General features: G+C 46.4%; 3 protein-coding genes across 3 annotated transcripts; 1 reads left to right on the forward strand and 2 right to left on the reverse strand.

Moving 5' to 3' along the window:
- The first annotated feature begins 268 nt into the window (after positions 1-268).
- On the forward strand, positions 269-2,584 carry LOC123096254 (putative B3 domain-containing protein Os04g0346900). The gene is made up of 3 exons (XM_044517935.1): positions 269-756; positions 1,911-2,245; positions 2,287-2,584. The coding sequence occupies exons 1-3, from the start codon at positions 306-308 to the stop codon at positions 2,509-2,511; spliced, it is 1,011 nt and encodes a 336-aa protein (XP_044373870.1). The 5' UTR covers positions 269-305; the 3' UTR covers positions 2,512-2,584.
- Positions 2,585-2,916: 332 nt separating this feature from the next.
- Positions 2,917-5,499, reverse strand: LOC123096253 (putative pentatricopeptide repeat-containing protein At4g17915). The gene is made up of 2 exons (XM_044517934.1): positions 3,398-5,499; positions 2,917-3,280 (listed from the first exon to the last, which is right to left on the reverse strand). The coding sequence occupies exon 1, from the start codon at positions 5,237-5,239 to the stop codon at positions 3,857-3,859; it is 1,383 nt and encodes a 460-aa protein (XP_044373869.1). The 5' UTR covers positions 5,240-5,499; the 3' UTR covers positions 2,917-3,280; positions 3,398-3,856.
- A 168-nt stretch (positions 5,500-5,667) lies between these two features.
- LOC123096255 (protein TPLATE) lies at positions 5,668-13,755 on the reverse strand. The gene is made up of 7 exons (XM_044517936.1): positions 12,503-13,755; positions 10,528-11,124; positions 8,385-8,746; positions 7,940-8,240; positions 7,530-7,652; positions 6,494-6,949; positions 5,668-6,385 (listed from the first exon to the last, which is right to left on the reverse strand). The coding sequence occupies exons 1-7, from the start codon at positions 13,625-13,627 to the stop codon at positions 5,885-5,887; spliced, it is 3,465 nt and encodes a 1,154-aa protein (XP_044373871.1). The 5' UTR covers positions 13,628-13,755; the 3' UTR covers positions 5,668-5,884.
- Between the last annotated feature and the right edge of the window lie 2,053 nt (positions 13,756-15,808).

Below are 15,808 nucleotides of genomic sequence, written 5' to 3' on the forward strand. Positions count from 1 at the left end.
GACTTTTTAAATCCTTACAATCAAAGAGGGCCCTCATTCCTTCACATTTACTAGCAAAATATGTTACCCGTACTCTGTAATTGCACCGGCTGCTCTAAAAGCTCCAGCTAAAGATGCCAATTCACCAAAGAGAAATGAAGCCATTCCATGACAGCCAGATTAAATTCCCATGTTCAATGCTAAACATATTGGCCCCAAATCTACAGTAACGCCTATAATAACTGTTCCCTTGCTATTCTTCCTCTTCCTCCTCCGGTGCGTGCTCTGTTAAAACTTGCTGCGCGGTCCACACGATAGGAAGAAAAATGGCTTCCGACAGCAACCGGAAGGCTCCCTGCGGCAAGCCTCAGTTCCTCAAGGTGCTCTTCACGGACTTCATGGAGAAGATGCCGATCCCGGCCAAGTTCATGCGGCGGCACCTGGCAGCGGAGCCCGGGCTCCGGCGGGCCACCCTGATGAGCCCGTTGGGCAAGTTCTGGCACGTCGACGTGGTCCGAGACGGCCACGGCGGCGACAGCGACGTCTACTTCGCAGGCGGCTGGGCCGAGTTCGTGAGGGCCAACAGGCTGGAGGAGGAGAACTTCCTGGTGTTCAAGTACGAAGGGAACATGGTGTTCACCGTGAAGGTGTTCGAGACGTCCGGGTGCATCAAGAACTACGACGACCTCGTCGTCGCCGGCGCATTGTTAGAGCAGGCAGCACCGAGGAAGCGGTCCAGCACTGGCTGTGGATCGCAGCCTACCTCCAAGGGCCATGGTACGTCTCGCTTCTTCTTCTCAGAATGATTTTATGTGTGAATGTGTTTTTCCTGCAAAGATATCACGTCACAATTGTTAAGTCTATATATTATCTTTAAGAAATTAACAGTGTGGCTATATATGAAGTATGATCACACAATAGAAAATAACAAACTTCTTTGTCTTTAACAAAAGTACCCCTCATGAAAAAATTAAAGGAAACCAAGATCATGTAGAATCTGCATTTTAGCCTTTTAGGACTTCTTTGATTCACATTATTTGTAAAACGAGTGTCGTGGCATATTGAAAACTACTGGATTATATGGTCATTTGGTTGTGCACAAAAAAGCGTAGGATTGTTCACATGATTTCCTACAGAACCTAGTACTCCCTCCGATCCATATTGGTTGTCGCATGTCTAGATACATCCGTTTGAGCGACAACTAATATGGATCGGAGGGAGTACAAACAAGTCCTAAAAAAATCCTATGGACTGCAATCGCAAATCAAACAACCCACGTAGGAAATGTTCCAAAGGATCACAATCTCCAAAATTCCTATGCAATTCCTTCGAATTAAAGGAGGCCCTAATAATGTTCCATATTCTCAGTTCTTATAAATGTTTACTTGGGATGTTAATTTCACTAACTGAGTTACAATAGCTTGGAAGTGTTGATGTTTGACATTCTCAATTCTTATAAACATATCTTTTTTTACCCTCTCAAAAATATTACTAAGATTTATTTATTTTTGATACAGACCCTTTACGCTTACTTGTGGAAACCGACAATATTAAAAATATATAGAATGCTTTTTTTCCTTTTGATGGATAGAAGTATACTTTCACACTCATCAACTACACCCAAACTTATGTCACAGAAAAAAAAACAGCTACACTATAACTCATAGTGAATATTTGTGTGAGAATATGGCGAATGTCAAATAAATCACAATCATTGTGAATAGGTGATGTTCCCCATTCAACTACATACCCCAAAAAAAAAACTCAACGTGTTCCGAAAATACAACTCCTGCATACGTACAGATAAAACACCGCTCACCATTTCCAATATTCTGTGTAAACAAATCTGCACATATATACCAGGTAGGTAGATATAGCGAGCGTAAAAATCAGGAAGATTAATAATGGAGCTTATCTTGTATGTTTAGCAGGTGGTTCACATGCTCAGAAAACCAGGAAGGTCAGTGACAGGAGCCTTACCGGTGATGGTGCCATACAGGCAAAGAAGCAGTACAAACCTCGCAGGATTCTGATGGAAGACAATGATGGCGAGCAAGATGCCACCACAGAGAAGTACGCCCAAGCGGACACCCACTCCGGCATCGCAACGGAGGCCAAGGAGTCTGACTACACCGGCACCCTCCCTTTCTACGCCAAGACGGCGACTCCTTGCAACATTCGCTACAGCTACATGGCAAGTTCTTTAGCTTGTTCAAAATCAAATATATACTCTCTAGTTCAGATAGACATGCACTGTGAACTTATAGTGTTTGTTTTGGCTTGGGCCTCGTGTAGAACATCGGGAAGAAGTTCTGCGTCATGAACGGCATCGCGACGAACCGGCTGATGATACTCAAGGACTCGGGCGGGAGGTCGTGGCCCGTGAAGCTGACGCTGACGAGCGACCAGGCGCGCATGAAGGCCGGGTGGGGCCACTTCTCCGGCCACCATGGGATCAAGGTCGGGGACCTCTGTGTCTTCCACCTCGTCGACGAGCACACCTTCAACGTCAGCATAAGGCGGGCCGAGTAATAATGAAGTGTTTTGGCTACTGGTGCTCTGTGTGGGATGTGCCTTTTTTCCATACTGTCTTGGATTTGTCCCTTTAGCTTTGGTAATAATAATAATGGAGTAATAAAGTGTCTCGGGTTCCAAACAGCATGCATTTTAGATGTAACCACATACACTACTGGAAACTTGCTGACAAACAGAGTAGCAACTCAAACCATATGAGGCAGGTGAATGAAATGGAACACAATGAATTCATATCAATGATCTCAGATATGTAAAAGTGCCATTAGCATGCAAATAAACCAAAAAAACAAGAATGTTACATTGCTATGTGCCATACAGGACTAGTTTATACTTCCACAGACACATGATTTCACCATCTGAAGACCATATGCAGTCAATGGAAAAGAAACAAACGATATACTGTGCAACAAAAATAATTTGGTGATGGTTTAAGTTAGACTATCAAAATCTTAAGAATAGGCAGCAGCATGCCTGTCCAACGACAAATCTACAGAGTAGGCAGCATAGCAGAAACACGATTATGTTGTTAATGTTTCTTTCATTGGCATACATACTTTCTTCAAACGGCTTAATGCTGTTACATGACGTTTCCCAAAAAAAGATTATTTTTCTGCCGCTTCACAAGAATTAAACAACGAAGCAAAAATGATGAACAAATGGACTGTTGTGTACTAAGTACCAATATTTGCATTTTGCTATCTTATACTGCAGTGTGCACATCATGTCTGGAGCAACAGGATCCTGATCAAATCATCACACCGATCACCTAAAAGAGGGGGCAATTAGCAATATGCTTCACACAAAATTTGAACTCCATGACAACGATACGGTATTCACTGCGTTAAACAAAAACTATGATTGCAAATATATTATCCATAATTACCTCTATTGAAACTTTGGAATGCTAATAATCACTTGGATTTTATCAGCGCCATCCAAATAATATTCACATCCAAGGTGATGCGCGGACCAGGCAAAGATCACTTCCTGCGTATACTGCGCTGGCATCATGACCACTTGCCAGCTAGTGATCACATGTTGCATCTTCTCCTGCTGTATAATTTCAAATGATGCTTGGTTCTAAGGGTGACAACGCTGATTACATACTGCAACATTGCCAGCCAATATGGTATCTCCAAGAGCTGATGTATAAGAGTAGTAACACCCGTCAACAATAGCATGATCCTACTTTCCTTCCTCCAGTTTATGCGACAAGAACTGGATGTTTGAAATTCATCTCAATGCAGGATCATCTCCAAATTTCAGTTTGTCTGCTCAATTGATCTTCTCGATTCTGCAGGACCACCCAGTGAAGTTGAAGACTGTTTTCCTTGGACTTGGATTATGGTTTTAACAGCCTAGCCATACGTAATGCTGCCCGAACTTTCCTCACGTCATTCTGAAACCCTGCACTACGAAGGCCAGCGATGACAGCACGCTTTGCAGATGCAAGAACACTGTTCCCTTCACGCAAGCAGATCCGCAAGAATTTGGATGCCATATGATACCTACCCACCTTACATAGACCATGGACTAGTGATGTGTAAGTAAAATCATCCTTCAGTTTCATGTTGTGAAGTAATTTGATGGCTGCATCCACCTCATCAGATTTGCAGAGTGCGTCCACCAAGCAATTGTAAGCAACAATATTTGATTCCATGTCCCTTATCTCCATGTAACATAACTGCTTATGTGCAGCCTCGAAATGCCCCATCTTGGACAAACCATTGACCAAAATTGAGAATGTGTACTCATCACTCTCCAGACCACCCTCTTCCATCATACTCAGCAGCTCAAACGCGTCATCCAGCTTCCCTTCCTGGAATCGCAGGTAAATCAGCGTATTATAGCATGCACTGTCAAGCCTGAACCCACTCCGTATCATTAGCTCACTGTAGGTATTGGCTTCTTCCATCCGTCCCTTCTTGACTAACGCACTAATCACCGTGCAGTATGGGAAGAGATCTGGAATGTACCCTCCGTCCAGCAATGACAAGAAGGTCTCCAGCCCCTGATCAAACCTGCCGTACTTAAAGCAGCACTTCATGACCGTCGTGTAAGTGACGACGTTCGGGGCATGCTCGGTCCTCCCAAGCTCCCTGAGGACCATGCGGGCGTACCCCACCTTGCCTGACTTGCACAGCCCATTGATCATCGTGTTGTAAGTCACAATGCCCACCGGGAGCCCCGTCCTCTGCAGGTACCTGAACATCCTGTACGCGTTCGTCGCGTGACCGAACCTGAAGAGCCCGTCCAGGAGTGTGTTGTAGGTGGTGGCGCACGGCGCGACGCCCTTCTCGGCCATATCGGCAAACACCCGGTAGGCATCCTCCGGGTGGCCAGACCGGAACAAGCAGTGCATGAGCGCGTTGTAGCTCCAGGCGTCGGGGGCGACCCCCGCCTGGAGCATTTCGTCGAACAGGTCGAGGGCGCGCATCGTGAGCCCCCTCCGCGCGGCGCCGGCGATAAGGGAGTTGTAGGTGACGGCGTCGGGGCTCACCCCGGCCTCCCGCATCCGGCGCAGGACGGCGAACCCCGCGTCGAGGCCCGAGGCGCGGCAGTGCGCGGCGAGGAGGGTGTTGTAGGTGACGACGTCGGGGGGCATGCCGAGGCGGATGGCGTCGACGAGGACGGACTCCGCCCGGGCGAGGCCGCCGCCGCGGCAGAGCGCCGCGAGGCAGACGTTCATGAGCCGCGTGGACAGCCGCGTCCGCGCCCAGGTCATTGCTCCTCCTCCGCCTCCTCCTCGCCGCGAGACTATCTTCCGGTTCCGGGCTCGCTTCGACTCCCATACAGCTCGCTCGCTGTCCAGACCAGCTTGCCGAGTTCGCGACGAGCAAGGCCGGCGCCTTGTTATGGGGTAAGCGCTCAGCTGCAGGAGGCGGCGAGAGGTTGGTGGCGGCGACGGCGCCGCCGGGTGGTCGGGGCTCGGGAGGGAGTTGGGAGTTGGCACTTCGCAGACCGCGCAGCGAGGGACAGACTAGAGAGAGAGGCCAGGTGGGCCACGCATGTCATAGGCGGCACGGTCAGACAAGTAGGGTTCATTTCGCCTGACCCAACAGTCAGTGAGCATAATAGGAAAAGGAATTAATTCAGCACCTAAAATCGATGGGATTTCCTTCAAAAACTGTCGTACGAAAGATTCACAACAAATTGGGGAGGAAAAAATCATTCTCATTCACACTAATGCTTTGAGCTATGTTACAAAAAGAACGAAACATGGTACAACAATATCTGTGAATACAATGAACAAATCGGGAAATCGGCAGGATCATACATACTCAAAAATCAAAATGTCAGCCGGCTGAAAAAGAAATCAAAATGTGGCTGAGGAAAAGGCGGATACAAAATTATACAGGTGGAGCCAGGCTCACTGTGCCTTCATGGCTTTCTCCTTGCAGAGCTGGTGCCACTCCTGGAGCACGGCTGCTTGGAGCGCACGGTGCTCGGCTTCCTCCGCCGTGAGCTTGGAGAGCGTCGAGGGGCCCTTGGGGTTCCCAAACCCGTCCAACTCCTCACTCTGCTTCCTCTCCTCTTCCTCTTCTTGCTCGGTTTTCGCAGGCGGCATCTTAGGTTTGGCTGCCTTGAGTAGCGCTATCCTCTCCATGGATATCTTCAGCCGCTCCGCAGCTGCGCTCTTCACCTCCTCTTCGGGCATGTATTCAACAGCTCCGTCCGTGATGTCGTCCAGCCAGCCCTGGAGGTCCGACTCGATCTCTCTTGTGATCGATTCATCAGATGCACGCACGACAAACTTGCATATCATCGTGGTTGTCTCGTCACCCAGATCAACATTTCGGCTCACCTCACTTGCACCGAAGATCATCATGCCCACAAACCCACCAAACCATGTCTTTGCGGCGTAACACAACTGTGGAAGATACATGTGTTATAACCTTACAAAAATGGTAACTCTGCACAGGATAGAATCAAGACCATGTCATGACACCGTCTAAGTGACTATCAGTCAAAAGCTTACCTGGAACCCAGCAACTGTTCGGATGAAATGAGAGCAGACTTGATGGAAGGGCTTGGAATAAATTGACTTCAACCCACTGAGGAAAGGAGAGCTATCATACTGCTGAGCTGCAGTGGCCTTGAAACCACTACCTTCATATGTGTATGTGCCAGTGCACTCAACCATGGCTGGCAAGCTTGGCCATAGACGAAAATACTCAACTGGAGAGCATTCATATGGCAAGAGAAGTTCGGCGAGAGGGATCTTGTAGGGCTGACACCGCAAAACAACTGGCTCCCCAAGCTCTGGCCGGAGCGCGCGCTTCTGCCTCGTCATTTGTGAGTCCTCTTCTGCATAATCTCCTTCATAGTCTGCCGATCCTCCACTTCCGTAGAATGGGTAATACAGGACTTGAACCCAGAGAGAGCATCTCTCAAAATGTGAAACTCCCACAGTGACACTACTTTGGACTGGATCCTGCAGAATTGACAAAGCATTTTCCAAATAAATTAGATGCGAATATGGATTAGCCAATCTGAGATGGCAGTACTTACCCAATGATATAATATTTATTATCACTATTCTATTTTTATCAATAGCCCACATTTTTTAGCGCAACTCGTCTGGAAACAAGATACTGTCACTAGTAGTTAAGTTACTTGAAAGCCACCGCAATGCTAGATGGCCTGGCTCTTAGAAAATCACTTATATTTAACATCATGATCATGATAGCGGATTTCATAGTCTCCACTACCACATTATATCTGGTGTGCAATATAATGTGAGCTCAACTGGCTAGACAGGTGTACTACATTGGGAGGTGGTGGCTTTAAATTTTGCCAGGAAATAGATTGAGAAGTTCACTAGCCAAGGAAGAAAATCTTTCACTGTAAACTATATTCAAATAAATATATTTGCAAACAAACTGCAGCCCTACATTTGTCTGCCCATTCTGACTAATAACAAATTCTTAAATATTTAATTATTGATACATAATTGAAATTAAACTGCACAGTAAAAGCATATGTAAACAAGGCATTTCAAGTCGTGGAGGCACCTGGGAAACAAGATTACGCAGGTGGCGAACAGTGCGGGAAAATCCATCCATATAATACAATGCTCCAGAGAGCCCAACTCGGATATCCACCCTGTTGAGTTCCAGCTCAGTCAAATTCAAAATCTGCAAAAGTGTACATTAGTTAAAAAGGGCAATCATACAGCTCAAAGTCAAACAATACTATGGCTTACAGCAAAACTATATGTCAGCAGCCACAAATATTTGTTTTAATTTCTCACCATTTTACCGGGTGGCAAAGTGCACATAAACTATGCAGGAGCAATAAATAAAGATATAAAGTTCCTAACCTAACCAGTGATCAACAGTTACCATGACACAGCAGTACAGATCAATATAAATTATGTTAAATGTCCACGGAAAAGATCATCATCTCATCGGTCAGGATATACCTTTAAATGTAGGGTGATTCTGCCATCAGTTGGATCCGCCAAATGATATGCTTCGATGTAACATGGATCGCTGCTGCCAGTCAGAGTGCGTGCTTTTGGAAGATCTTTGTGCAAAGCACCGATACCCTTAGTCTGTAGGAGAGTTAACTGGCTGGGATTGGGCCTCCAAAGCTCCTGAATGGCCTTATGAACTAATCCCTCCAATTTCCTATCTTGTGCAGCAGCAGCCTCAGAAAACTGAACTGTAAGCTTGTGGTGGCTAAAAGGGTAATCTCCTGTAGCATCACCTACACCTACCCACCTGGATGAAATATTGGAAAGTCAAACATGGCAGTGATTTTTTCCCAAATGCATGTTCGTAGAGAATTTCCTTTTTTTAGATATATAACTTTTGCAAATAGTGCAGCCTGATGTAAAATAATTAGTTTGAAGATGCAACCCTCACCTGTTATCTGGATGATTCGTCACATACTTTATTATCTGCAAGACATAACGTGACTGATGCTTGGTGACAGAATCAGCTGAAGTACTTGACCTGAACTCCTCCAATTCTTTACTGAGGAGCTGGCCGGCTCTTGCATTTCTGGTTCCCAAACGCTGAGCGCATATGAGGACAGCCTGCACATCTTGTATCCTATTTGATGTAGTGGCAGAGGAATCGGTGTTGAATAAAGTCTTATGCATGTTAGATATGATGATATTCAGAGGGTCCTCTGGGTCATCAGCTAAAAGAGGATCAAGGCCTTCAAGATCAAAGTGTTCAGAAATTGCCCATATCAGCCGTGATGATATTCTTGAGGTATGAACCTGAAACATTTATTCACATTTAAATATAGGCCAATCTGGATTTAGGAAAGGTACTGAAAAACTGAAGAACTAATGACACCATTAGTCTTTTATCAATCATCTCTAACTAGAAAACAATCTTTACAGCATGGCACAGTTTAAGCTACAACTATTTGCAGTGGAAGATTAACAAAAGTACAAGGAAACCAAACAAAGGCAGGCATAGTGAGATCCAAACGCAGGTAAAGCCTTGACAAAGTAGAAACCAGAAGAATGGAGACGGAGTACATTAGTACCAATCTTCAAGAACAAGGGGATGTTCAGAGTTGTATTAATTGCCGTGGAATTAAGCTGATGAGCCATACAATGAAGCTACGGGAGAGAGCCATTGAGCACCGCTTAAGAAGAACGACAAGCGTGACCAAAAATCAGTTTGATTTCATGCCTGGGAGGTTGACCATGGAAGCCATTTTCTTGCTACGACAACTTATGGAGAGATACGGGGAGCAAAAGGACTTGCATATGGTGTTCATTGACTTGGAGAAGGCCTATGATAAGATACCACGGAATGTCATGTGGTGGGCCTTGGAGAAACACAAAGTCCCAGCAAAGTACATTACCCTCATCAAGGACATGTACAATAATGTTGTGACAACTGACAAGTGTTCGAACAAGTGATGTTGACACTGATGACTTCCCGATTAAGATAGGACTGCATCAAGGGTCGGCTTTGAGCCCTTATCTTTTTGCCTTGGTGGTGGATGAGGTCACAAGGGATATACAAGGAGATATCCCATGGTGTATGCTCTTTGCGGATGATGTGGTGCTAGTTGACGATAGTCGGACGGGGGTCAATAGGAAGTTAGAGTTATGGAGACAAACCTTGGAATCGAAAGGTTTTAGGCTTAGTAGAACTAAAACTGAGTACATGAGGTGCGGTTTCAGTACTACTAGGCGCGAGGAGGAGGAGGTTAGCCTTGATGGGCAGGTGGTGCCTCAGAAGGACACCTTTCGATATTTGGGGTCAATGCTGCAGAAGGATGGGGATATTGATGAAGATGTGAACCATCGCATCAAAGCCGGATGGATGAAGTGGCGCCAAGCATCTGGCATTCTCTGTGACAAGAGAGTGCCACAAAAGCTAAAGGCAAGTTCTACAGGACGGCGGTTCGACCCACAATGTTGTATGGCGCTGAGTGTTGGCTGACTAAAAGGCGACATGTTCAACAGTTAGGTGTGGCGGAGATGCGCATGTTGAGATGGATGTGTGGCCACACGAGGAAGGATCGAGTTCGAAATGATGATATACGAGATAGGGTTGGGGTAGCACCAATTGAAGAGAAGCTTGTCCAACATCGTCTGAGATGGTTTGGGCATATTGACACAGGCCTCCAGAAGCTACAGTGCATAGCGGACGGCTAAAGCGTGCGGATAATGCCAAGAGAGGTCGGGGTAGACCAAATTTGACATGGGAGGAGTCCTAAAGAGAGATATGAAGGATTGGAGTATCAGCAAAGAACTAGCTACGGACAGGGGTGCGTGAAAGCTTGCTATCCATGTGCCAGAACCATGAGTTGGTCCCGAGATCTTATGGGTTTCACCTCTAGCCTACCCCAACTTGTTTGGGACTAAAGGCTTTGTTATTGTTGTTGTTGTTGTTGTAGAACTAGGTGAGATCAAGCAAAACAAGAATATTATGAGAGTGTGTTAGTAATGAATAAAAATTGCACCTTACGTCCAACTGGTATTTAAATGCATAACAAAATGTGTTTGAATATCAAAATAATGAGATGGATCATAACCTCGCGAAGATCCCTAATAAGCTGTAGCTGCAAATTTCGAAGTCTAGTCTCATTTAGAATCTGATCTTGAGATGCACCAGTCTTAATTGTCTTTACACCGCCTCTGGTATCATATATATGACAAAGCCGTACAAGCAACTTCAGATAGCAATCAATTGCATAGGTACGCCCGTCACAATCCCAGAGAACACAAGGCCTGCAAACTTCCACCACATCCAAAGCAGGTTCTGTCCAATTCAACGCACCATAACCAGTTCCATAGGCTAATGCCCCTATAACTCTGCTCTCTGTCCCAGAATTCTTCTGCTCAGGTAGTGGAAGAGATAGCTGGAAACAACTTTCAACCAGTGAGGCAACTAGCTCTTCTCTGAACAAGCTTTTGCTTGTTATGCTGTTTAGATCATCCTTCACCCTTGCATCCTCAAAAAGAGATATCACATCTGTTCCTGGAACGGGCTTCTGACCTCTTCGAACGCTCTCCTTTGCAAAAAGATCAACACAAAGAGCAGTTCGGCAAATGCATGCCAATGCATGCATTCGATCTGATTCTGCTCTCAAATTTTTCAGCATCTGAAGCAGCCTTTTGAACAGAGACACCTGCATTACAGAACATGCTTTTGTAAATCCATCTTGAACACAAATTTTCACAACACTTGTTCACTAAACTGAAATTGTCCCTCTCGCTATCTTCTTCACAAGTTATGCATGGAAGGAAGAAACTGAAAAAGATCTGCTAGCACATGATATGGCACGACTCCAATCAATGAATTATTTCACATTTTTTAGAAAGCCAGAAAAGAGAAAAAATAGAAGGAGAATATGGGGTGCATGGGCAACTAGTTGGCAGAATTACCTTCCAAACATAGTAGCAGTAATTGGTAAGCAAGATGCCAATAGTATACTACTAAATCAGGTATCAAAGTAATGATGCATAACCATTTTACATTGGCTCCACAAGTTAAAAATATTGATGATTATATGCTAAGTAATGTGAAATTTTTGAAGGCCCAATACTTCTGTGCTTAATTTGAATGGATAGCGAGTAAACAACATTGTATCACCTATGGGCTTAAGCTGCTTAGTAACTGATCTATCATGACAATACAAATCAATGCTTAGCCGATAAGGTTAATAAATAAGCTTTATTTGTGATATAGTACCTATAACGATGTAAATCATAAGGTAATGCTCATGCTAAGGAATACACCAACAAACTAGTTGTGATACACTAGCAAGATTTTTACTTGCCGTATTTAAGAGATGACATCAAATAATGAAAATTATAATTAATAAATGTATATAGTAGCATTTCAGAAGATCATCTTTTGTCCAAATAAGCAGACAACAATCAGCACATGGAAATACAACCTACTAAAGTGCCATTTGATTCACCAGTCTAACAACAACAAATAGATTTTTGGATTTTTGGCATAAGACTGAAATAGGAGATCATATGGGATAAGACTAAATTTGTTTGGTTCAAACAAGAATATCAGCTTTGAGATCAGAATTTATGAATCTAATAACTAATAACTCTTCATGGTACTGACAATTAAGATTTATAATGCTGTATTAGTTTTAAAACTTGGGATCAGTATGGTTTCAGGCTTGTGCACTAAAAACAACACTAACTAGTAGAATTGTGTGTTACTGGAATTACTTGACAGACTCCAGTTAAAACAATAGCTTATGTGGCTGAAAGGCTAGCCATGTTTCAACGACAATTTATATCATGTCTAATTGATGACAGATAAATCCATGTATTGGCACGAAAACAGAAGCCTCCTAAATTACTTCATACAAACTTGGCTACCACTACCAATGCCCACTTCCAGGATCCTTAATACAATAGTTGCCTCGTAGACATTGGGCACAAGACACAACCAGTAGATTTACCACAGGAAATTAGCAATCAACAATCATTGAGTTGATAAGACTAAGGTGAATTGCTCTTATAAGTCGATTGATTTAGTACCTGCATTCCAAGATCCAGCAAATGGAGATTCGCCACAACAGCTCTGACGATCGTCTCCCTCATCGATGAGAACTCTTGTCGGTCCCATAGTGTTAGGATTGCAATAATGGCAGCTGAAGCCCACTCCGGCTTGCCTCCGGGCGCATCTGCGAGCGAGAGCATATTGATCCCCACCTCAAACACCAGTGGCGGTTCCAGCGAGCTAAGGAAAGGAAGCAAGTGCGAGACAATGTCAGACACCCCCACCAACTTCTCCGCACTCGCCTCCACCGTATCTGCTATTGTAGTGTCTCCTGGTTTGGCAATCTGCCGCAGCGTGTTCACCGCGCCAGATGCAACCATTTTTGCTGCATGCACAAGAGGGTACACAGTAACCCGGAAGCTCTCAACGGGCATCACCATGGATCGAGCAATGAGCATGTTTCGCCGGGACCAGATGAAGTCGATGGCGTCAGCTGCCCACTGGGCACGCACAGCGAGCGCGCCCTCTCCATCAACGAGCTTGTCCCCAGCAAGCCGGCTCATACGCCGCGCGTCCAGCTCCTGGAACAGCCGAGCAAGTGCCTCGAACGCTGCGGCTGCCACTGCGTCTGCAGAGTCCAAGGCCAGCTCGGTCAGACGGCCCCACCAGGTGGTGGCGTGCCCCATGAGCGAGGGGTTGGTGGAGCACATGAGCGCGAGGTCATCGCGCGGGAGGAGGGAGGAGAGGGAGGTAACGGCGGCAAGGCGGAGTGACTCGGCGGGCGAGGAGAGAGCGGCAGCGATGTCGGCGTGCGCGGAGGAGAGGAGGGTTGGGAGTAGGTGCGAGGGGAGCGACGGGAATGAGGCGATGGAGGAGGCGGCGACGTCGGGATCCGGAAAGGAGAGGTCGGAGCGTAGGGAGGAGAGCAGGAGCGGGTCAAGGAGATCGGGGGGCAGGGGCAGCGCACGGAGAAGGTCGAGCGCAAGGCGCTTGCAGACGGCGGAGGAGGGCGCCGCTAGGATCTCGGTGGCGGTGGTGCGGGCTAGCGCGGAGACGTCGCGGCCGGCGGCGCACTGCTGCAGGGCCTGCAAGAGCGCTGACGACTGCCGGAGAGCGTCCGAGGAGCGGAGATCGGTGGTGATCTGCGCGATGAGGAGGTCCATCGCGCCGCTCCCGCACTTGGGCTCCGGCGATCGCCGGAGCTGGGGAAGAGTAGCGGTGGTCGTGCAGATCTGGGAGGGAAGGGGGGAGTGCCAGAGCACGAGAAGGGTCGGTGTTTTGTTTGAGTGCGGTGCTGCGGCCGGTGGTAACGGGTCGGATCTTTTCGTCCAGCGACTTCGGTGACTCGGCGAGGACTGATCAGTAGGGCCCAGAGCGACTGTAATGGTCGGGGTTCGATCTAGACCGTCTATGTTGAAGTTTTGGCTAAAGTGAGTATATCTGACGGTGCAGGCCGCTCCAGCGGAGAAATAACACAGCCACTGATTATTGTTCTTTCAGAAATAGTTTATTTCATAATTTACTGGGACAATGTCCGAATAGTTTATTTCATAATTTGGCTAAACCTCCTCCTGCCATCTGTCTTCGCTTTGGGTCGAAGTCGGAGTCCTTGTTCATGCAGGACAACTTCTCCAACACGAATCCATGGAGTGCATGCATGAGGGATGCAGCCTTGGCAAAGTCCTCGCCCTCGATGACCATGTTGAGATGGAAGCGGAGCACAGAGCTGTAGCTCTCAGCCCGGGGGCGGAGCCAGGATTTAAACATGAGGGGGGCAAAGAAGATTTTTTTTTCCTCTTAACCGCATAAGAGATAAAAATTGGCCTAAAGTAAGAGGGGTTCAATGCACGGTCTAATGCTACCTTTTCCACTTCACTCTACTTCTTCGCAAGTGTGAGCACACAACAATGGCAAACAAATGCAGTGTCGCGCTAAAAGGTGCAGCTTTGCACAAGTGATAAGATGTCACAGAAGAACAAGTCTGGGCAGCACATTGATATAAACCACATAGAAATGTATATTTGGCATTATAAAACTTCACTTCAATTAATAAATTTTGATCCATGACTATGAAGCTCATCGAACAATTTGACAATCTAATTGGAAGAACTTTCCCTCAAACAATCTTTTTATATAGCGACAATGTAAAGGTTCAAAGAAAGTGATCTCTCATTATAAGAAAGAATGCATGCAGTAAATTTATCAATTCTCTTGTATGAAAGTGAACCAAATAATTAGATGAGTAGGGTGCGGTCGGCAGTCCATCAACAAAAGTGTAAAGTAGATGATACCTTCAGATTTGAGTGTTTGAAGAATAAACACCATGATCAACAGACTCGGATGCAGTCGACATTGCGACAGGATTAGCAGAGGCAGGGGCAACGGCGCCCATGGCTACGGCACCATCGTCGCATCGCAATGGTGCCCTTATCTGGTGTCTGGCGACTGGCATCGCGCCGAGCGGTGGCCTCGAATAACGGCGGCGGCGGCGGCATGGAGTCGATCTAGACAAAATGCAGACGCACGCTAGGTTTCTTCGTGCAAGTTATAGTTCACCGCTGAATGACCAATCAACGTGGGGCATGGGCTCTTATTTGGCTTCGGCACGTACACAGCAGACAGCTGAGTTTGGGCCTTACTAGTATAATTGTTAGTTAACCTATATACAGACAATTAGCACTTGAATACTTGTATATAATGTTGCGTATTAGTGCTAATATCTGCACTAGATCGTTAGGGGGGGCGATCGTTGGGGGGGTCTAGCCCCTGCTCGCCCCCTATCTCCGCCCCTGCCTCAGCCTAGTTGACCTCCGCGAAGTGGACGCCCCAGCGGGTCAGTCCCATCCGGAGGCAGAGGGGGACGCGGGGCCAGGGGCGGAGTGGCATCCATTTTGCATCATGATTCCTGTTGGGAAACATAGTAGAAAACAAAAAAAAATGTCCTACGATCAAATCAGGAACACCAACTTCGAGTTGCAGCGGAAAAGAGTCGATGTAGATCATACTTGAAGTCCCTCAAACCGTTCACGAACGTTCCCTCAAACTAAAGACCGAAAGCACGACCTCTCCATAGTTTACAAGCGTACGGTCTTCATGATTCGGCAGCGCTTCGCTGTCCAAAGCTAATCGATGCCAGAGAATTAGAGGGGGAGATTAGAACCACATTGGGCTTCTAATTATGAGGACTAGAGAGGATTAGATCTAGCTCTAACTGGATCAACTAGAACTAGACCTAGACAACTAGAGGAGGCTCCAAAACTTGTGTCTCCCAAGGGCCAAATCCTCAAGTATATATTGGTTGGAGAAGAGGGAGGAAGCGCCACAAGGGGGAAGGGTCGGCTAAG

This window comes from Triticum aestivum, chromosome 4D (assembly GCF_018294505.1).
Source record: "Triticum aestivum cultivar Chinese Spring chromosome 4D, IWGSC CS RefSeq v2.1, whole genome shotgun sequence".
NCBI lineage: Eukaryota > Viridiplantae > Streptophyta > Magnoliopsida > Poales > Poaceae > Triticum > Triticum aestivum.